Below are 24,260 nucleotides of genomic sequence, written 5' to 3'. Positions count from 1 at the left end.
GGTTAGGCTACTGTTGGAATATTGCATGCAATTCTGGTCTCCTTCTTATTGGAAAGATGTTGTGAAACTTGAAAGGGTTCAGAAAAGATTTACAAGGATGTTGCCAGGGTTGGAGGATTTGAGCTATAGGGAGAGGCTGAACAGTCTGGGGCTGTTTTCTCTGGACCGTCGGAGGCTGAGGGGTGACCATATAGAGGTTTACAAAAGTATGAGAGTCATGGATAGGATAAATAGGCAAAGTCTTTTCCCTGGGTTCGGGGAGTCCAGAACGAGAGGGCATAGTTTTAGGGAGAGAGGGGAAATATATAAAAGAAACCTAAGGGGCAACGTTTTCACGCAGAGAGTGGTACGTGTATGGAATGAGCTGCCGGAGGAAGTGGTGGACGCTGGTACATTTGCAACATTTAAGAGGCATTTGGATGTGTATATGAATAGGAAGGGTTTGAAGGGATATGGGCCGGGTGCTGGCAGGTGAGACTAGATTGGGTTGGGATATCTGGTCAGCATGGATGGGTTGGACTAAAGAGTCTGTTTCTATGTTGTTCATCTCTATGACTCTATGACATATGACAAAATGTTAGTCGAAGCAGACTTGGGAAAAGTAATGGAAAAGAAGAAAATTGAGAAGCCGTAATTACTGTATTGATTGGCTATGTTTTGAGTGGATAAGTCTTCTGTTCTGGCAAATGAGACATCATTATTTCAGGACAAATGAAAGGACAGTGTTAACAAATACAAGCCAATTACTTGAACATCATTGGTGGGTAAGAATCATGGACTCAAAGAATTATTTAAGGAACGAAAGAAGGTTATTTGGCCCATCAAATACATAATGAACAATCCCATCATTCCCATTGTCCCTACTCAAACCCCATGTCCCTTCAAAGTTATCACCCCCAGGTAAATCTAAAGTAAATCTAAACAATTTACTTTGACATCATTGATCGTTTCTGCTTCTGCTTCCATTAGGGTAGTAAGATCTAAGGAATTAGATTTGCTGATTGTACCAAATTTACAGTAGTGTCATGAAATGAGGATGATAGTCATCCATTGCAATGAAACATGGGGCAGAATGGATAGACAAGTGGCAGATGGAGTTGAAGATAAAAAAAAGAACAAAGTGAAGATTTTGGCATAAGGGAAAAGCAGAGACAATATTAGCCCAATTGCAGAATTCTAAAGAGAGTACAGGGACAGAGGGACCTGAGGGTGCATGTACATGAAGTTTTGCAGTTGTCAGGATATATTCAGAAAACGTTCAATGAAACATATGGAATTTTGAGCATCATAAAAAGAGGCATTGAATACAAAAGCAGGGATGTTAGAATGAACATTCATAAAGCCCAAGGTTACGCTCCCATTGTAGAATAGCATCCAATTCTGGATGCCAAGCCTTAGGAAGGGTGCAAGGGCCTTTGAGAGGATGGAGATAATCAGAATTATTACAGGATGTGGTCTTTAATTACAAGGTTAAGTTGAAACTGATGATATTATTTTCTTGGAGCAAAGGAGATTGAGGAAAAATTTGCAAGATATTTACAAGATTATGGCAGATTTAAGTAAAGGAAACCTTTTCTTGTTATCTGATGGAATCTGAAAGACAAGGAGATACAGATATAAGATTTTGGGAAGAGATGCAAGGAAAGTGCAAGGAAGAACATTTGTATGAGGGAAGTGGTAATGACTAGGAACTTGCTGCCCATGAGTTACAGTGGAATGATTTACAGTTTCCAAATTAATTTCATTGGACACTTGCAGGAGATCATTTGGGTAGCTACAGGATTAGGGAAAAAGAATGGAATCAATGGGCTAACTTGCCTACTTCTCATCAGTATATGGCTCTATGGGCTGGATTTCATGCACCCCCATCGGAGTCAGAAGCTGGGGCCACCTAAATCCAGAAGGAGGCCTGACCACCATTACTGTTTACAGACAGTGCCCAAGCTGTCAGAAATTTTACAGTGTGCAGAGAGACGACAGGCAGTCATCCATCTATAGGCCTGTCGAAGCTCTGGAATGTCAAACTAATGGCCGCTTAAGGGCATCATCACACAACTGTTGTCTGTAATTTACTGGTTTTTATGTGGGGTGTGGATGGTGCTGGGGGAAAATCACAACACGTAAGAAGTCTGACCTGCACAAGCTGGAGTTTGGTAAGGAAGAGTGGGTATCCCTTGTTTAGTGCATTCTGTCAGAACTCCTTGAGGCCTTTCACCAGTCTCTTGAAACTGCGCACTCCATCCTCACTGAGACTCTCCAAACCTGGATTGACCTGAGCTTTTTGCTTATATGGAAATGCTAGTAGGCCCATCATTTGCTGCAATCAGTGTTACTGGCACAACAGAGCTGGTGGTCACTCAGACTGGCTGGTTACTCAGAGTGGTGCACCTTCTTGAGAAAGTGGTGTATTGCCTTCAATCAATTAAATCTACTCCTACTATTGAGTCATGGTGGGGCAACTATCAGAAGCCTGGGCATGTTCCTCATTAACCCTGATATTTTAGCTGGAGCAGGTGAGAACCAAGAGGCCTTAAAAAGTCCAGCCCTCTGAATTCCATTACGTACCTTGTTCTTTAGCATTTTGAATTGTCACTAGGTTTCCCTCTTCTTTTATACAAATATCTCTCGCATCTTTCCAAGACAGTTGCTGTGCTTCTTCCTTTCCATAAAACTTGAAACACTAGAAAAGAGCATTAAAATGTGCCAAGTTATTAGACTGTATAAAGCAAATTAATATTTTTAGAAATGTGCAGCAATATCATGTCAGAATTGAGGTTCATCACTGAATATTACTGAAGATTTGCATTGTTATCAGTAACTCATTATTATAGTTTCTGGCAGGCCCTGTTTCATCAAACAATATTGAGGAATTTCAGTTAGGAGGCATACTCATGATACGAGATACAGAGAACTGGAAAGCAATTGAGGAAAATTAAGAAGCAGTGGTAAAGTGATGCCAAACTTGTGTTTGTTAAACAAAAACAGAACTTGCTGGAAAAGCTTAGCAGGTCTGGCAGCATCTGTGAAGAGAAATCAGAGTTAACGTTTCAGATCTGATGACTCTTCCTCAGAACCAGTCACCAGACCCGAAACACTAGCATTGATTTCTCTTCACAGATGCTGTCAGACCTGCTGAGCTTTTCCAGCAACATCTGCTTTCGTTTCTGATGTGCAGCATCCACAGTTCTTTCAGTTTTTACTGAGTTTTTTAGGGTCTGTGGAGTCAAGAAGAATGGAAGAGGAAGAAAGTCATTGAGTTGTTCTGCTCCTAGATGAAGAATTTATTTGAGTCACAGTAAGTTCTGATTTCAACATATAGCAATACAATAATACAGAAGAAAATGTAGCACATTAGAGGTGAGGAGAAACAGGAGAGGAAAGTTCAGAGAATCACCCAATATTATGGCATTTATGAAAAGGAAGTCAAAGATGTTTCAATAGGGAAAAAAGAAGCCATTAAAGATGACACAGAGGTTTCTCATCAGGACATTTGTATCTTATCACAGGCTATTGCTCCAAATATTTTGTTTATTAAATAGACTCATGCTTTGAGAGAATTGGGAGTTGTTGAAGGACAAAGAATTTGATTCTCTGACAAAGGGGCCATGGTTGTGTCACCATAGTCTTACCAGACCATAAGGGCTGCTCTCTCACTGGTGGTGATTTAACCTGATGGCCACCAGACCTCAGGCGAAGGAAGAGGTGAAGAAGGAGAGTCCTTCATGGTAACGGTGATGGGAATTGAACCCACACTGATGGCATCACGCTGATCTGTAAACCAATAATCCAGCCAACTGAGCTCAACCAATTCTCAGGACAAAGAATATGGGTGACATATCATTTTCTTTTCTATTAGCAGAATTTTATTTAAAAAGTTAGAGGCACAAATTGTGAAGCTGCTCTTGCATTTCCTGCAAGTGAACGTATATTGAAGATTTCCTTTCATTAATGGAATGAGGGCATCACTGGCTGGGCCAGCACTTATTTGCCCATCCCTAATTGCCCAGAGGACAGTTAAGAGTCAACCACATTGCTGTAGGTCTAGAGTCACATGTAGGCTAGATCAGGTAAGAATGACAGTTTTGTAAAGGACATTAGTGAGCCTTCCAGACTTTTCCTGAAAATTGACAACGATTTCATGGTCATTATTAGATTCTTAATGCCAGGTATTTTATTGAATTCAAATTTCACCATCTACCATGGCAGGACTTGAACCCATGTCTCCAGAACATTACCTGGGTCTCTGAATTAACAATCACTCGACCATCACCTCACCTGTTTTAGATCAGAAAGTTGAACCTGGGAATGGAAGATCTCAAAACTTTCCCACTAATATTCATGGCTTCATTTATTACCTTTGTTTTGTTTTACCCAGTTATTCTGCAATTTATTGGGGCAATTTAACTTCTATTCTGCAATGAAAACAAATCATTACGTGCAGGGATCAAAGTCATCAATAAGATTATGCCTTGCGATGTGATAGCAATTCCCAAAGATCCTTTCATGATATCTTGGCTTCACACCGGCTGTAATATACCTAACCAGGCAGGGTTGGGTAGGAAACTGACTTTCAATTTGTAAGATTTCAGTTTTGATATTCCTTTTACTAAGTCAGATTTTGTGTAAGCATGTGTGCATTAATTTATGAATGTGAGGTGAACAGTGGAAGGCAGCCACAAAACTCCATTCCTGAAAAATTATTGATTTAACTATTTAACTTTTTTTAGAGTTTATTTTTGTTGGGATGCATGATCAGTAAACTTGTAAAAGTAAAGCCATTTAAGTAACTATTATTATTGGCTTTGTGCCGGTTTCAGCATTACACTGTGTTGAGCAAAATATCTGACCAACCCGGGATGATTGGGATTTTCCTGAACCATCAGTTGTTTATGGATTAAAAGACTGACTAATACCTAATCTACACATTCCTGAACACTATGGGCAATTTAGCATGGTCAATTCATCTAACCTGCGCATCTTTATTTGGATTGTGGGAGGAAACCGGAGCATTTGGAGGAAACCCACGCAGACACAGGGAGAATATGCAAACTCCACACTGACAGTTACCTGAGGCTGGAATCGAACCCAGCTCCCTGGTGCTATGGGGCAGCTGTGCTAACCACTGAGCCATCATGGACAACAAGAACACCTATGTCAGACTCTTGCTCATCAACTACAGCTCCACCTTCAGCACCATAATCCCCTCCAGACTGAACTCAGCACTCTGTGACCTTGGTCTTGGCTCCACCCTCTGCAACTGGATCCTCAGCTTCCTGACCCACAGACCACAGTGGCTGAAGGAGGCACCTCCTCCACCATAACCCTCAACACTGGAGTCCCTTGATGATGCATTCTCAGTCCCCTACTGTACTTCCTGTACACTAATATGTCGCCAAATTTCGAACAAATGCCATCAATAAGTTTGCTGACAACCCTACTGTGATAGGATGGATGTCAAACAACAATGAATCAGAATACAGGAAGGAGATAGGGGGCTTGGTAATGTGGTACAATAATAACAACCTTTCTGTCTCAATGTTGGCAAAACATAAAAACTGACCATTGCCTTCAGGAAGAAAGGAGGAGGACATGCTCCCACCTACATCAACAGAGCTGAGATAGACAGAGTTGAGAGCATTGAATTCCTAGGGATGATGATAACCGCCAATCTGTTCTGGACTTCCCATGTAGATGCAATAGTCAAGAAGGCACAACAATGCCTCTTCCTCCCTCAGGAAGGTTAGGAAATTTGGTATGTCCATAAGGACCCTCACCAACTTTTACAGATGCACCATAGAAAACATACTGTCTGAGCACATAACTGCCTGGTACAGCAACTGTTCTGCCCAGGACCATACAAAATGACAGAAGATTGTGTGCAGAGAACCAGAGCGTCACAGAAGCCTACCTCTCATCCATGAACACTATGAAGACTTCCCATTGCTGTAGAAAAGCTGCCAACATTATCAATGACTCCTCCCACCCCAGTAATGCTCTCTTCTGACCTCTTCTGTCATGCAGTTGATACAGAAGCTTGAACACATGCACCAACAGTTTCAAGAACAGCTTCTACCCTGCCATTATTAGACTGATTAATGGACTCTCTAACTTCAAATAACGTTGATCTTGCTAATCTTGCTTTATACACCTGCTGTGCAGTGTAATCTGTATGCTTTGCTCTGTCTAAGCACCCTTTGATCTCTATATCTTTGTTTACTATGATCTTCCTGCACTGCTCAAAAACAAAGCTTTTCACTGTGACAACAATAAATAAAATAAAATAAAATCAAAGCTACAAAGCAAAATTTGCCTTAACTATTGGCAGAGTGATCGAGAACATTGTTGCTTTTATATCCTCGCCAATTTCTCAAGTTCAGTGTCACATATACAGACAATGATGGGTGGCATGGTGGCTCAGTGGTTAGCATTGTTGCAGGGTCCCAGGTTCAAATCCAGCCTCGGGCGTCTATCTGTGTGGAGTTTGCACATTCTCCCCGCATCTGCGTGGGTTTCCTCCGGGTGCTCCGGTTCCCTCCCACAATCCAAAGATGTGCGGGTGAGGTGAATCGGCCATACTAAATTGCCCGTAGTGTAAGTGCAATGCATGAAGGGTAGCCAATAATGATTGTTCTATTTTAGAGTCATAAAAAGTCTACAGCACAGAGAAGGCTATCAATAAAAAAAACAAGCACCTAACTATTCTAAACCAATTTCCCAGCAGTTAGTCCAGAGCCTTATAGGCCTTGGCATCTCAAGTGCACATCTAAAGATTTCTTCAATGTTATGACAGTTTTTTCCTCTACCATGCCTAAAGGCAATATGTTCCAGATTCCCACCACCTTCTAGTTGAAAAACAAATCCTCACATCCTCATATCTGAAAGTCCTGCTCCTTACTGTAAATCTATTCCCCCGATTCCTCCATTTGGGGAAATCATTCCTTCCTGTCTAACCTGCCTACACCATTCATAGTTTGATACAGTTCAATGTACCTGCACAAAGGAATACAATCCCTGTCTATTCAATCTCTCTTCATAAGGTTGTCAAGCCTCAGAAACAGATACTCAAGGTTCCACTTGAGTAGGCGTAAATGTGTCAAATCTCGAGCATATCAGAACCTGGTGTGTGATTAGGAAGATTCTCATATCAGATTGGTTGTGACCATGTTATACATATGAAATAATGTGAAATTTCAACTTATGCAAAAATAATGTTTTTTGACAAATGTTATTTCGGATTACTTGTGCATAATCCTAATTACACTTAACATCACAGGTTGCCATTGTGTGGTCACCTTGAAGGTGACTATTCTGATAATAGTTCTCTGCTGGTAGATGTTAACCCTTTACATTCTGTTTTTTGCAGCACAAAACATAACAATTTTTTTCATAATACATTATTATGGACCTGCCTGACTGGAGAGTAATTCTGCAGTGGATGGGGAACAGCAAGTGGGAATAAGGGATCGTTACCAAGCTGCCAAACTGTAACCAATGGGATTCCACAGGGATCAGTGCTGGGACTGCAACTGTTTACAATATATATTAATGACTTGGAGGAAGGAAGTGTATGTACTATCATCAAATTTGCAGATGACACAAAAGTAGATTGAAAGGCAAGTTGTGAGAGGTATGTAAACAGTTTACAGAGAGATGGTGATACACTAAGTAAATGCACAAAAAGTTGGCAAATAAAGTATAATGTGAAGTTTACGAACAAGTTAATGCAGATGCTGGAATCTATACTGAAACACCAAATGCTTCACTTCAACTCTGATAAAGCACCATCTAGACTTAAAACATTAGCTTGCTCTCCCTCTATGGATGTTGCCGGACCTGCTGTGTCTCCAGCATTTGTTGTTTTCAGTATAAAGTTGTTCATTTTGGAAGGGAAAATAAAAGAACCTAGTATCAACTTAAGTGGACAAAAACTGCAGCAAGTTGCAACACAAAGGGGCTTGGGGTTACTTGTACATTAAATGCAGAAAGCTAGCACAAAATATTCAAGTTAGGAAGCTTTACTACAACTGTACAAAGTGCTGGTGAGACCAATTCTTGAGTCCTGTGAGTAGTTTTGGTCACTTTATGTAAGGAAAGACATATTTCATTGGAGGCAGTTCAGGGAAGGTTCACTGGATGATCTCTGATGTGATGGATTATCTTAGGAGACAAGGCTAAACAAGTTGGGACTCTACTCATAGGAGTTTAGAAGAATGAGAGGTGATTTCCTTGAAGCATGGGAAATTCTTAAATGGCTTGACAGGGTAAATGTTGAATGGATGTTTCACCTCATGGGAGTATCTAGGACCAGATGGCATAGTCTCAGAATTGTAGGTAGTTATTCTATAATGCAATGGCTGTGTTCTTGTGTGACCCCGCACTATATAAAAATTGCACAATTAAAAAAAACATTTTAACCATTGGCAAAGCAATCGCATTGCAGCAAACGCTCATTTGAAAAGTTCATGCTTTAGAAATAGCGTCCGTATTCATCAAATGCATTACAACCAATTTGCCTTGATGAAACACGTGTTCTAGCAAAACAACCTGTAGTGGGTGTCATTTTAAGACTGGATGAAAAGGAACATTTCTATCAGAGGGTTGTGTGCTTTGGAACTCCTTGCCAAAGACAGCTGTGGGGACATGTGTATATTGAAGGCTGAGGTAGATAGATTCGTGATCAGTGAGGAAATCAAGGGTTATGGGGAAAAGGCAGAAAGTGGACATGAGGAATGTCAGACCAGCAAACATCCTACTGAATAGGTGGAGCAGGACCAAGGCCTACTCCTTTACCTACTTCTTGTAGTATTATGGACGTCAATACATAGTCTGGAAAAAATATTTAGGCCATTGCAATCAGAAACTTTAAGTTTATGACATGGTTACTCGATATCTTTGTGTCTTAATGCATAGATTTAATTTGAAGTAGTTATTAATTCCTATGTAGACTTTATTTTAGTTTTAGAGTACTCCATCAATTCTGCAACTATTGTAGTAATTGTAGTGAACCATAATTTAGATAAATCCCAAAGCACTGAAATGGACTGCCCAAACACTTCAAGTGCAGTTAATATTTCAGCAGACAGTTAATTTATAGCCCATAAAGACATTCTGTTGGGATGGATTTCTCCAGGGCTTCAACCCTCACTGGTGTAACTTTGGAGAAAGAGACTTGGAAATTGGTATAAATCATGACAAAATCATCCAGCAAGTGTTTTGTCTGTTGTACATCTGTTGTGACATTACTGGGCATTACATGTGTATACATTGAGTCAAAGGAGAATAGTAGCATAGTTGTAATGCTACTGCATTAGTAAATTCAAAGCCCAGACTAATGGTCCAGAGCTGCAAGTTCAACATATAGCAAGGCAACTGGAAGACATTTAAATTTCATGAGATTATATATCTGGAATCATTACTAAAAATCCTGAGATTACCAGGTTGTTGATAAAAATAAAACGTGTAATTCAGTAATGCCTTTTAGATGAGGAAATCAGCCACCCTTTCTAATTCAAAGCAATATTTTATGACCTCAAGGAATGGCACTGTGCTTGTTAACTGACAGAGTCCTCACCCAGCATCATTTATCATCTATTTTCAGCAGATGTTACTGGTTTGTGGTCAAAAGCAGAATGTTTGGAAGTCAACAGTCATTCTTCAGTTCAACATATTTCTGATTTCCTCAAAACGTTTAACAAGCAAGGCGGGTATGATAGTTATTGGACCAGTAATCCAGAGCTTGGATTAATGCTTCAAAGACAAGTTCAAACACTGTCAGGCCAAATGGAGAAGTGAAATTCAATTCATTAAATCTGGAATAAAAGCCGATCTCAGACATGGATACCACAAAATTACTGGATTGCAATACAAAAGCATCTGGTTCATTAATGTCTTTTCTGAAAGGAAATTTGTTATCCTTAAAATCTAACTTACACATGATTCAATATCCACAGAAATGTGATTGACTCCATACTGTATTTTAAACTGTCCTAACAAGCCATTGAGTCGACTTCAACTGCTGCAGAATTCACACCTGGGTCATACTCACACCAGATTGGCAGCAACAGTTCAAGAGGGCAGCTCACCAACAAGGGCAGTTCATGATGGGTAATAAATGTTGCCTTGTCAGTGTTGCTCAGATCTCAAAATCAAATAATAAAAATAAAAAGCTTAATGTTACACTTGATTCTGATTGGCATAAATTTCATATTCATTATGCAATAATCTAATAATTTTTTTAGAACAGACTGAAGTTCCACATTCCTGGATTCATCCACAGTCAAACATCCATTTTGTGTGAGGCATTTTCTTGGCCCCAAGGTAGTGGGCTTGGAGGCAGGGTAGTTGCTGGGAAAAATGGAAAAGCCATAACAGGAAAGTACCCTAGTACATTCCCAATATCAGGAACCTTTCTCAGCTGCAAGCCAGGAAGCAGGTCAGCTGTCCAGCCCGCAGAAGTGGATAATCAATTTGCATTATTAAGCCCCAAATATGAGTTGGTTTGTATCATTCCTATTTCGCTATTTGCAGAGTTTACCAGCTCAATGGTAGCAGATTTTCTCCAGGCCATGGAGCTATCAGAGTCAGAGGCTGGAAGACACCAAAACAAAGGCTACCGTTGTGGAGTTTGCACATTCTCCCTAAGTCTGTGTGGATTTCCTGGTTTCCTCCCACAATCTACAGATATGCAGGTTAGATGGATTGGCCATGCTAAAAATTGTCCTGTAGTGTCCAGTGATGTGCAAGCTAGGCGGATTCGCCAGAGGAAATGCAGGATTACAGGGAGAGGGAGGGGAGTCTGCATCGGAGGGGCAGTGTGGACTCGATGGGCTCAGTGGCTTGCTTCCACACTGTAGGGATTCTATAATTCTATGATTATCAAGGAATGATTGTAGTATTAGCTGGTATCTATTGACTGGAGGGGTTTTCCTTCCAAACGATTTGCTTACTATTCTATATCCCAGCATTCCCCTCATGATGTGTAGGCTAACCACGATACCTTCACATTGAAACAACTTCAAAATTTATGACCTGTTTGAGCAGTGCCCCCTCACCTGGTAAGACTCCTGAGAATCTTAGATCTGCTGGTCCTCTGGATCTCAGCCAGCAGCATTGAGCCTGCCTCTCCTCTGCTCATCTCCCCTATCCTTAATTGGACAGCAAGCCCAGAGAAGAACAAGTAGGAGTTCCCCAATATGAATATTCTTCCACCGGTCTGGGTCCAAGTAAATCAGGACTTGGGAGCACCAATTCGATCCCAGAATCAGGGTCCTGCAGTCCATAGAAAATCCAGCCTTGTATGTTTGATGAGTAACTGAGGTCAGAGCTTACTCATGGCGCATGTGGGATCTGAACATAGCTTGTACATATTAAAATGCCAGCAGCACAAACTGGTTTACCCTCTAATTTATCTTCAAACAAAGCGACATCATGATGCACTCTGGTCATATTGACTTATACATTTAATCTCACAATCCACATATTCTCTCAGTGATTAACAAATGGATCATCAGCAAATCAGAGTGCCTCAGAACAGCACCAAAAACTTAGCAGGTGTTCATTCCTCTTATCCCTCACCAACTGTCTTTCTGCAGTTTTCTTACTTATACCTTTCACTGATACTTGAGATATGGGTGTCACTAGCAAGGGAGGATTTATTGTCCATCTCCAATTTCCTCCCTGAGGTGATGGAGAAGAGGAGAAAGTTCAGCTTATTCTATTTTGTCAGTGGCCCACTGAATGGCTTCTTAAATCTTCACAGTTTTGTAAATAAATACCTTCCTTCCAAACGGAATCCAGTCTTGAGGGCATCCTCCTGGGCCAGGAGCTTCCGTGGGAGCAATTGTTGAGTTGATTGAACTGTTACTTCTTTCACATATAAAAGGGAATGGATGCCCACAGTTCATGTCATTCCAGAATCCTTGAAAAACAAAAAAAAAGAGCACTTTCATGCTCAGCAGAAAATGTACTTTCACCATTAGGTGTGTCATTCTTGAGCTAGAATTTGAAGTGATGTATGATAAAATTTAATTTTGCTCCCACTCATGGTCATGAAAATCACTTATAAACTGTTTTGTGTTCAAAGATTCAATGAGTCACAAGGATATGTTCGTGCTTTCATTTACGTATTTACTTTCACAGAGTCATAAAGTCAATATGCCACAAAAGAAGATCAATGCCTCCTCCAAGTCCATCTGAACTCTCTGTACAGCAAACCAGTCATCTGTATTCTTCCATTCCATCATGTTATCCTTCAAGGTTAATTTCCCTCAAGAACCTATTCAATTTTCTTTTCAAGTTATTAATCATCTCTGCTTGTATGGAGTGAGTTCCTTGTTTTTAACATTTGCTGCATTTAAAAACAATGTTCTTCCACCATCATCCCTTCATCTTTCGTGTAAAATCTTAAAATTGTGTCCTTTCGTCCTTGTGCTATTAGCTAATGAAACCAGATTATCTTCGTCTACGTCTACTCTGCCTTGTACACCCGGGTCAATCTCCCATCAAAACATTTTACTCCTAGAATAGAGCTTTCCTTAACCTATCCTTATAACTAAGGCCCTTCATGTTCTTCCTCATACATAAGGCTGACTTAGATCTTTAGCTTCTCACCAAATTAAGGGCTATTGGGATTTAGCTGGCAAGTAGAATTAAGTCAGATGGTCAGCCATGATTGCATTAATAATAGAGAAGGCACACAACCAATCTGTCATAGAGTCATAGAGTCATACTATGCAGAAAGACACTTTAACCACATCAAGTCTGCACCAACATCATTACCACTAAAGGCACACTAATCCAATTTCCCATGTCCATGGTCTTCTAGTTCTTATACCTTGTATATTTGCAAAGAGTGGCAACTAGAACTGGACACAATATTCAAATTATGACCAAGCAAAATGTTTATAACAATTGAGCATAACTTTCCTGCTTTTATATTAAATACCCGTATTCATAAAGCTCATAGTTGCCTTCAGATGACTTTCAACCCACTTTCTTTTCCCTGTTGATAATCATTTAGCCCTCTTTGAATCATAGAAATTTACTGCAAGTAAGGTAGCCATTTGGCCCATCAAGTTTGCACTGATCATCAGGTAACCTTACAGCCTAATTCCAGTTTCTAGTTCTTAGTCTATAGTCATGTAGGCTTTGTCCCTTATCATGAAAATTCAAGTTCTTCGCAAAAATGTCATGAGGATGTTAACTCTGACCAGCCTTTTTGACAGAGAATTCCAGATCGCCCACCATAAAATCCCCTCAAATCCTCAAATCCCCTCTAATTTCGCAATCTAAATTTATACCTCCTAGTATGGGGCCCTCAACAAGGAGAATGGAGCCTTCTTATATATATCTATACTTACTTAATTTGATTAAAATTTGATTAAAATCCCCAGTCAGGTGGCACAACAGGCAATTAGACACCCCCTTCACAAAATCCTTCACAAACTCTTTCACTACAACCAAAGTGGATGACGACCTCCTTACATGTACTTTGCCAGATCTTCTTTTGCCAGCCCATATTCTTTTCCCTTCCAATAGTGTACATCCAAAGTACATGTCCTGTCTCTCTCAGCCACCTTTCTATCATGATGCTGGTCAGTATCTTTGACCAGACCCATGTAGCACATAACAATTTTATACACTTTAGTTAAATCCCCCCCTCAATCTCCTCTGTTGCAAAAGAAAATTTTAGACTATCCATACTGTCATTATTATTAATATTCTCCAACCCTGGCAACATCTTCATAAATCTTTTAATATCTTAATAGAATCTTAATAGGCTGAACACTGTACATTCGGCATAACCTCCCAGCTCTTATGCTCTATGGCATGGCTAATAAAGATAAATATCCCACAGGCCTTCTTTGATAACCGTCGACCCCTTTACTACATCTTTCTTATACTCCTACTCTCACCAACGTACCTTAATTAGTCTAGCCCTCCCGTTTAATATAATGCTACTGGTTCATGCCCTCCAGGTCCTGTTCAGCTCTCAAGATGGCAAAACTTTATTATATCATGAAATGCACATGCACTTCAGCAAAGGAATTTGGCTTGACTCTCTCATTAACAACAGCAGACAGCTATTTCATCCACACCTGGTAAATACATGCTGAAGTCTGCAATCAAGCACAGTATTTTCTTACCCAAGTTACTATACATGGTAACACAGTTCTCGTCATTATTTGCAAAATTCGGTTCATGATTTTCCCAGGCGAGATAATCCACTGGAGTATTGTCTATCCATCTGGAAAAACATTTCAAAAACAAGTGTCAATATCTGAGAAAATATCAGTCATTTTACTTCATTCTACCTTACAATATTTGAAGTGTTTGCAATCTTCTAAATGAGACTCCAATTGCTTTCATTCTGCTATGACAATACTTTGTAGGGTCAAATTGAAACCCCTGTATTCTATCCCTCTGCTGAAAAAGTTAGTCCCAATGATATTTGCAATTATAGTATTGGCCTAAAATCCAATAATCCAATGTTGATTTCCTGTGATTGATGGTACAAACAACAGTTTTTACTGCTAAACTTCTGTACTGCATTGCGTCAACTTTGACCCGCATTTGATTTTCAAAAATCAATAACAAAATCTGCTTGATCATTATCACAAAAACACAACTCAAAACTGCAGGTGCGCTGTAATTCAGTGTCGGTAATGCTATGAGCAGGTTAGAAGCAATGGATCAGGTCCCAGTTTATTTTAACTTCCTTGTTCAGCCACAGTAAAAAAAAATTTTAAACTTTCTACTAAGCATGTAGCTGTATCCCATTTTAAATAAATGTATAGAACTCGTTCAAAATTAAGGAGCCAATTACATGGTATTCTTGAAAGAAAATAATTTTATACTATACTTTAAACACATACAAATATGGGTATGACTTTTGAAAGGGAGGAGTGTAGAATAAACATGGAGACAATAAGAATGTGCAGTTTAAAGTTCAGAGAGTCACAGAGTCATAGAGATGTACAGAGCAGAAACAGACCCTTCGCTCCAATTCATCAACGCTGACCAGATATCCTAACCTAATCCAGTCCCATTTGCCAGCACTTAGCCCATATCCTTATAAACCCTTCCTATTGATATACCCTTCCAGATGCCTTTTAAATGCTATAATTGTACCAGCCTCCACCACTTCCTCTGACAGCTCATTTCATGCATGCACCACCCTCTGTGTGAAAAAGTTGCCCCTTAGGTCCCTTTTAAATCTTTCTCCTCTGACTTTAAAATTATGCCCTCTAGTATTGGACACCCTCACTCAGAGGACAAGACCTTGGCTATTTACCATATCCATGCCCCTCAGCTGCTAATGGTCCAGGGAAAATTGCCCCAGCCTATTCAGCCTACTCTTGTAGCTCAAACCCTCCAACCCTGGCAATATCCTTGTAAATAGTTTCTGAACCCTTTCAAGTTTCACAGCATCCTTCCAATAGTGGGGAGACCAGAATTGCGCACAACATTCCAAAAGTGGCTTAACCAATGCCCTGTGCACACAATAGTCCAAAAATGGCCACAGCATGACCCTGCAATTCCTTTACTCAATGCACTGACTAATAAAAGCAAGCATACTAAGCATCTTCTTCACTATCCTATTGACCTGTGACTCCAATTTCAAGCAATATAATCCTGCACATCACGATCTCGTTGTTCAGCCGCAGTCCCCAGGACCTTATCAATAAGGCTATTAGTCCTGCCCTGATTTGCCTTTCCAAAATGCAGCACCTCACGTTTATCTAAGTTAAGTTCTATTTGCCAATCCTCGACCCATTGGCCCATCTGATCAAGATCCCATTATATTCTGAGATAACCTTCTTTGCTGACCACGAAGCTCCAATTTTGGTGTCAGCCAAAAACTTATTAACCACACCTCCTATATTCACATACAAATCATTTACATAACTAATGAAAAACAGTGAACCCAGCACCAATTCTTGTGGCATACCATTGGTCACAGGTCTCCAGTCTGAAAAACAACCCTCCACCACCGCCTTCGGCCTTCTACTTCGAGCCAGTTCTGTATCCAAATGGTTAGTACTCCATGTATTCCATGAGATGTAACCTTGCTAACCAGTCTATCATAATGAATCGCGTTGAACACCTTACGGAAGTCCATACAGATCATGTACACTGCTCTGCCCTCATCAACCTTCTTTGTTACTTTTCAATAGATTTTAACCTGAGACTGTAGCTGTTAAATTGATGAGTTGTTTGGTTGGCATTAGCAAAATTCTTAGATATTCTGGCGTTCTTGGAGAATTTGGTTCATCACATGTTTTTGGAGAGGCAGAGAGAGATAGACCATAAGACCATAAGATATGGATCATAGAGTCACAAAGGTATACAGCATAGAAACAGACCCTTTGGTACAACTCCTCATTGCCAATCAGATATCCTAAAATCATCCTAGCCCTATTTCCCTGCACTTGGCCCATATCCCTCTAAACCCTTCATATTCATATACCCATCCAGATGCCTTTTAAATGTTGTAATTGTACCTGTTTCCACCACTTCCTCTGGTAGCACATTCCATACACATAGCTTCATCTGCATGAAAACATTGCCCCATAGGTCCCTTTTAAATCTTTCTCCTCTGACCTTAAGCTTAAGTCCTCTAGTCTGGACTCCCCCATCCCATAAGACTTTGCCTCTTTACCTTATCCATGCTCCTCATGATTTTATAAGCCTCTGTAAGGTCACCCCTCAGCCTCCAGGGAAAACAGCCCTAGCCTATTCAGCCTCTCCCTATAGCTCAAATTCTCCAACCCTCGCACATCCTTGTAAATGTTTTCTGAACCCTTTCAAGTTTCACAACATCCTTGCAGTAGGAAGGAGACCAAAATTGCATGCGATATTCCAAAAATGGCCTAACCAATCTCCCGTACAGCTGCAACATGACCTCCCAACTCCTGCACTCAATGCTCTGGCCAATAAAGGAAAGCATACCCAACACTTTCTTCACTATCCTATCTACCTGCAGCTCCATTTTCAAGGAGCTATGAACCTGCACTCCAAGCTCTCTGTTCACCAACCTTCCCAAGGACCTTACCATTAGATGTATTAGTTCTGCCCTGACTTGGGACAGAAATCAGACCATTCAGCCTATCGAGTCTCCTCCACCATTTCATAATGGCTGATAAGTTTCTCAACACCATTCTCCTGCCTTCTCCCCAAAACCTTTGATCCCCTTAACAATCAAGAACCTCTCTATCTCTGTCTTAAATATACTCAATGACCTGTCCTTCACAGACTTCTGTGGCAATGAATTCCATAAGATTCACCACTCCCTGGCTGAAGAAGTTTCTTCTCATCTCTGTTCTAAAGGGTCTATCCTTTACTCCAAGGGACTGGAAATGAGAGAGAGTGAGAGAATGAAGGCAAGCTTTCCAGTTCTGCTATTATGAAGCCATCATTTTTCTATCTGTTCTGCACAAAAGCAGCTGCATGAAATGCAGTATTCCTGTGTTCATCTTCTTCATCTGGACAAGCCCAGCAAAGGTGGAAACACAGCGGTATACAATCCCAGAACCCATGAACTCTCATTGCACCAGGTTTAAGATGTGTAAGGAAACGTCCTGCCAATTACCATGTGACTATCACATATTTAAAATGCACTATTATCATGCTAAATGGGATAGACTTCCAACAGATCTCGCAATTCATGACTGGGCACCAATGAGGTTCCACGGACCATCAGCGGAAAAATCTACTTCAACATCATACGTTACGGCCTGGCATATATTGCACTCTACATTCCCATCAAGCCAGGGGAACAAACCTGGTTCAATGAAGAGAGCAGTAGGGCACGAGCAGCACCAACCATATAAAGTTATAGAATCATAGAGATGTACAACATGGAAACAGACCCTTTGGTCCAACCCGTCCATGCCGACCAGATATCCCAACCCAATCTAGTCCTACTTGTCAGCACCTGGTTCATATATCTCCAAACACTTCCTATTCATATGCCCATCCAAATGCCTTTTAAATGTTGCAATTGTACCAGCCTCCACCACATCCTCTGGCAGCTCATTCCATTCACATACCACCCTCCGCATGAAAATGTTGCCCCTCAGGTCCACTCTCACCCTAAACCTATGCCCTCTAGTTCCAGACTCCCCAATGCCAGGAAAAAGACTTTGTCTATTTATCCTATCCGTGCCTCTCATGATTTTATAAGCCTCTATAAGGTCATTCCTCAGCCTCCAATGCTCCAGGGAAAACAGCCCTAGCCTGTTCAGCCTCTCCCGACAGATCAAATCCTCTAACATTGGCAACATCCTTGTAAATCTTTTCTGAACCCTTTCAAGTATCACAACATCTTTTCGATAGGAAGGAGACCAGAATTGCATACGATGTTCCAACAGTGGCCTAACCAATGTCCTGTACAGCCGCATTATGACCTCCCAATGCCTGTACTCAGTACTCTGACTAATAAAGAAAAGCACAACAAACACTTTCTTCACTATCCTATCTACCTGCAACTCCACTTTCAAGGAGCTATGAACCTGCACTCCAAGCTCTCTTTGTTCACCAACCTTCCCAAGGACCTTACCATTAGGTGTATTAGTTCTGCCCTGACTTGGGGCAGAAATCAGACCATTCGGCTTATCGAGTCTCCTCCACCATTTCATAATGGCTGATAAGTTTCTCAACACTACTCTCCTGCCTTCTCCCCATAACCTTAACAATCAAGGGGATTCCAAGGTCTTTGTTTAGCAACACTCCCTAGGACCTTACCATGAAGTGTATAAGTCCTGCTAAGATTTGCTTTCCCAAAATGCAGCATTTCACATTTATCTAAATTAAACTCCATCTGCCACTTCTCAGCCCATTGGTCCAACTGATTAAGAGCCCGTTGTAATCTGAGGTAGCCCTCTTCGCTGTCACTATACCTCTACTTTTGGTGTCACCTGTAAACTTACTAACTGTACCTCTTGTGCTCGCATCCAAATCATTTATATAAATGATGGCAAGTAGAGGACCGACCACTGATCTTTGTGGTACTCCACTGGTCACCAGCCTCCGGTCTGAAAAACATTTCTCCACCACCACCCTCTGTCTTCTACCTTTGATCGTTCTGTATCAGTTGGCTATTTCTCCCTGTATTCCATGAGATTACTGAAGTCCATATAGATCACATATACCACTCTGCCCTCATCAATCCTCTTTGTCACCTCTTCAAAAAACTCAATCACATTTGTGAGACGCAGTTTCCATGCACAAAGTCATATTGACTATCCCTAATTAGTCCTTGCCTTTCCAAATACATGTACATCCTGTCCCTTAGGATTCCCTCCAACAACTTGCCCACCACCGAAGTCAGACTCACTGGTCTATAGTTCCCTGGCTTTTTAAACAGGGGCACCACATTAGCCAACCTCCAATCTTCCAGCACCTCATCTGTGACTTTCGATGATACAAATACCTCAAGCAAGAGGTCTAGCAATCACTTCCTTACCTTCCCGCAGAGTTCAAGGGTACACCTAATCAGGTCCTGGGGATTTATCCACTTTTATGCGTTTCAAGACCTCTAGCATTTCCTCCGCTGTAATATGGATATTTTTCCAAGATTTCACCATCTATTTTCCTACATTCTGTATCTTCCATGTCCTTTTCCACAGTAAATGATGATGCGAAATATTAGTTTAGTAATTCTCCCATCTCCTGTGGCTCCACACAAAGGCTGCCTTGTTCATCTTTGAGGGGCCCCAATCTCTTCCCAGTTATTCTTTTGTCCTTAATGTATTTGTAAAAACCCATTGGATTCTCCTTAACTCTATTTGCCAAAGTTATTTCATGTTCCCTTTTTGCCCTCCTAATTTCTCAAGTATACTTCTACTGCCTTTATACTCTTCTAAGGATTCACTTGATCTATCCTGTCTATACCTGACATATGCTTCCTTCTTTTTCTTAAACATCACAAACATCCAGCCTTTTCTTTCACCGTAACAGGAATATGCCATCTCTGGACTCTCGTTATCTCATTTCTGAAGGCTTCCCATTTTCCAGCCGTCCCTTTACCTGTGAACATCTGCCCCCAATCAGCTTTTCAAAGTTCTTGCCTAATACCTTCAAAATTGACCTTTCTCCAATTTAGAACTTCAACTTTTAGATCTGATCTGTCCTTTTCCATCACTGTCTAAAACTGAGAGAATTATGGTCGCTGGCCCCAAAGTGCTCCCCAACTGACACCGCAGTCACCTGCCCTGCCTTACTTTCCAACAGTAGGTCACATTTTGCACTTCTCTGGTAGGTACATCCACATACTGAATCGGAAAATTTTCTTGTTCACACTTAACAAACCCTTCTCCATCTAAGGTGCCACAGTGGCTAGCACTGTTGGCTCATAGCACCAGGGTCTCAGGTTCGATTCTATCCTCAGGTGACTGCCTGTGTGGAGTTTGCGCATTCTTCCCGTGTCCGCGTGGGTTTCCTCCCACAGTCCAAAGAGGTGCAGGTTAGTTGAATTGACCATGCTAAATTGCCAATATTGCTAGGTGCATTAGTCAAAGGGTCCAGTTTGGTTACTCTTCGGGGGGTTGGTGTACGCTGAATGGCCTGTTTCCATTGTGTATGTAATCTAAATCTTAACACTACGGCAGTCACAGTCTATGATTCTACCATAGCCACCCTATTATTTTTACAGATAACTCAGATCTCCTTACAAATTTGTTTCTCAATTTCCCTGACTATTAGGGGGTCTATAAAACACTCCCAATAAGATGATCATCCCTTTCTTATTTCTCAGTTCCACCCAAATAACTTTGCTGGATGTATTTCTGGGAATATCCTCCCACAGCACAGCTGTAATGCTATCCCTTATCAAAAACACCACTCTCCCTCCTCTCTTGCCTCCCTTTCTGTCCTTACTGTAGCATTTGTATCCTAGAATATTAAGCAGCCAGTCCTGTCTATTCCTGAGCTATAACTTCTCTGATATCCCAGTTCCAATGTTCCTAACCATGCCCTGAGTTCACCTGCCTTCCCTGTTGGCCTCTTGCGTTGACATAAGTGCAGTTTAATTTATCAGTCCTCCCTTGTTTTCTGCTTTGTCTCTGCCTGCCCTGACTGTTTGACTTGCCTTTGTTCTCAACTGTACCAATCTCAGGTTGATCTCTTTCCTCATTATCTCCCTGGAACCCCCCCACCCTTACTAGTTTAAATCCTCCTGAGCAGCTCTCGCAAACCTGCCTGCCAGTATATTAGTCCTCTTCCAATTTAGGTGCAATCCATCATTCTTGAACAGGTCACTTCTACCCCAAAAGAGCTTCCAATGATCCAAAAATGTGAATCCTTCTCCCATAAACCAGCTCCTCAGCCATGTATTCATCTGCTGTATCCTCCTATTCCAGCCCTCACTAGACTGTAGCACCAGCAGTAATCCTAATATTACTACTCTCAAGGACCTCCTTTTTAAATTCCTGCCTAACTGTCTGTAATCTCCTTCAGAATCTCAACCTTTTCCTTTCCTGTATCATTGGTTCCAATGTGTACAATGACCTCCTGCTGATCCCTCTCCTCCTTGAGAACATTCTGTACTCTCTCTGAAACATCCTTGATCCTGGGACCAGGGAAGCAACACACTATTTTGATTTTTCACTGCTGGCCACAGAAACATCTGTCTGTACCTCAGACTAGAGAGTCCCCTGACAACATTGATCTCTTGGAACCCAACGTACCCTTCATTGCATTAGACTCAGTGTCAATATCAGAAACTTGGTTATTCATGCTATGTTTCCCTGGGAATCCATCACCCCTACATTTTCCAAAACAGCATACTTGTTTGAAATGGGGATAGCCACAGAAGATTCCTGCACTAACTGCCTACCTCTCTCACCTTTCCTGGAGTTAACTCATCTATGTGACTGTGTCTGAGACTTTCCCCCTTTCCTATAACAGCCACCCATCACATCCCATTGCTTGTGTAAATTCTTCATTGCCTCTAATTGTCTCTCCAACTGATCCATGTGATCTGATAGGATTCACAACCAACAGCATTTATCTCAGATATAATCCTCAGTAACCCGTAAACTCTCCCTAAACTCCCATATTCGACAAGAAAAGCATATCACTCTACTAAAGGCCATTTTTGCTTCTTTAAATGTACAGGTCCAGAAAATAGCACTGTCTTATTCCTCTACAAAACACTACTCCAGGTTAAATTAATAGTTATGGCTTATATTTTAAGTTTAATCAAGAGACATCTAAAAAGTAACTTCCTGGTCTATATGGTTTACAACACAGCAGGAAGTGTATTTGTGCAGTGACAATGCCATTTAGCCAATACATAAAAGAAAGTAAGATTTGACTACTTTCAAATCACTTCACGGGCCCAGGAGCACTGAGGCTAACTGCCAGGATAGCACCTTATTTTAACTTCCAATTTTCAAGACTTTATTGGGATCAGGTATGATGGTTGAGGTCTTCTTTAAGGAAGAAAATCTGCTATTCTTAACTGGTCTGGCTTGTATGTGACTCTAGACAATTGCAATTTGGTTAATGCTAAGTTGCCCTTTGAAATACCCTAGCATGTCTCTCAGTTCCAAGACAATTAGGAATGGGGAACAAGTGCTTGTCTCATCAGTAATGCACACATCTCGAAAATGAAAGAACAAACTGATTGATTTTGAAGGTCAGTTTAGATGGTTTTATTTCCCCTATTTTCTTGGTGACACAGATAAAGTTCTTTATATTTATTGCAACAGAGAGAGTTCTATTCCAATACCACCAAAAAGCTAATTTATCACAGACCAGGGAACTAAGATGTCAGGGTAAAGACAGAAAATATTGTATGGCTTTTCACTTACTTAATGCTTTTGTCAAGACCCACAAGCAAACCAATGAAAAATTGAGTGTTTTGGACTTTCGAAATCTGCAATGATATTTTAGATTAATAATGAGGTAATATAATTCAAGAAGTTATAAAAATAACCAACAAATAAATATAAGCATTTTCAAAAAAGAAAACTCAATTACCTTTTTCCATAAAAATAATCTTTCAGAAGCACTGTTAATTATAGCAAGATCACCAAATCCTTTCCTGCAGAACTCCCTTGCATCATCCCAAGACATTGCCTCTTGGTTAATGTAGTACTGTGATTCACCATATACAATCCATCCATCTTCAGTGCTGCCTGTTGAACATGCAGATCAATATGCAAATTTACATAACTCTTGGATGACATACATTATTGACATCGCATATTAATCAGACTGCAGATGATCAAGTATTCTGAATATAGTTAACTGTTTGTTGTTATACGATCACAATATAAATAAACTAATTAAAATAATTTCACATAGCATTCAAATGCTTCATAATAAGTACCATCCCTTTGAATCCAAAACAATGGCCAAATTTTACTTTTGGAAATCAATATAACTTTTGGTGTTCATCCGGCGTGCAGTTGCTGAGAGAACCTTTGCACCTTGTCACCAGGGGCTTCTACTGATTTTATTTTACTGAGTCTGATACAATGTAAAGGGCACCTTTGAGCAGGAAAAGCAACAAGGAGGCTATTACATCAATTGAATCATTGAAATACACAACACTGCAAACCAAGAAGCAAAAGCAGGAACCACAAATTGTATGTTTGTACAAGAAACAAAATAATAGACTAACAGAAAAGAAATAAACAAGAAAAGCAGATAAACTAGTTTTTAAAAACGTATGTGCTCAGTGATTTTCTTTTATGGCGATGAAACTATGCACCCATAAAATTAATTTTTCAGATTCAGCATTGTTACCCAACAATCCAGGGAGGCAGTAGTGTCGTGTTAAAGTCACTGGAATAGTAATCCAGAATCCCAGGGACAGGAACATCACTTTGAATCTCACTGCGGTAGATGGTGAAATTTGAATTCGATAAAAATCTAGGATTTAAAGCTAGCCTAATAGCAAGTGTGGAATGATTGTGATAAAAACCCATCTGGTTCACGAACATCCTTTTGTGAAGAAAATCTGTCATCCTTGCCTAGGTCTGATTTTAATGTGACTCTGGACTCACAGCTATGTGATTGGGTCTTAACTGTCATAGAGTCATAGTATGGGTATTGCGTGAAAACAGATCATTTGGTCCAACCAGTACATACTAAACATAATCCCAAGCTAAACTAGTTCCACCTTCTGCTCCCAGCACATATCCCTCCAAATCTTTCCTATTCATATACTTATCCAAATGTCTTTTAAATATTATAATTGTACCCACATCCATCATTTCCTCCAGAATTCATTCCACATATGAACCACCCTA

The 24,260-nt window shown here is 40.5% G+C and overlaps 1 protein-coding gene across 1 annotated transcript in view; it reads right to left on the bottom strand.

Moving 5' to 3' along the window:
* mrc1a (mannose receptor, C type 1a) overlaps nt 1-24,260 on the bottom strand; it is a 154,569-nt gene that overhangs the window by 33,916 nt on the left and 96,393 nt on the right. The window contains exons 17-21 of the mRNA XM_060824977.1: nt 22,984-23,141; nt 22,815-22,879; nt 14,145-14,245; nt 11,775-11,917; nt 2,566-2,680 (exon numbers count right to left, since the gene is read on the bottom strand). Coding sequence (XP_060680960.1) covers nt 2,566-2,680; nt 11,775-11,917; nt 14,145-14,245; nt 22,815-22,879; nt 22,984-23,141 — 582 coding nt within the window. The remainder of the gene's footprint in view (nt 1-2,565; nt 2,681-11,774; nt 11,918-14,144; nt 14,246-22,814; nt 22,880-22,983; nt 23,142-24,260) is intronic.

This window comes from Hemiscyllium ocellatum, chromosome 5 (assembly GCF_020745735.1).
Source record: "Hemiscyllium ocellatum isolate sHemOce1 chromosome 5, sHemOce1.pat.X.cur, whole genome shotgun sequence".
NCBI classification, from domain to species: Eukaryota; Metazoa; Chordata; class Chondrichthyes; order Orectolobiformes; family Hemiscylliidae; genus Hemiscyllium; species Hemiscyllium ocellatum.
Note: the sequence above shows the minus strand (reverse complement) of the source record. Positions and strands in the feature narration are given on the sequence as shown.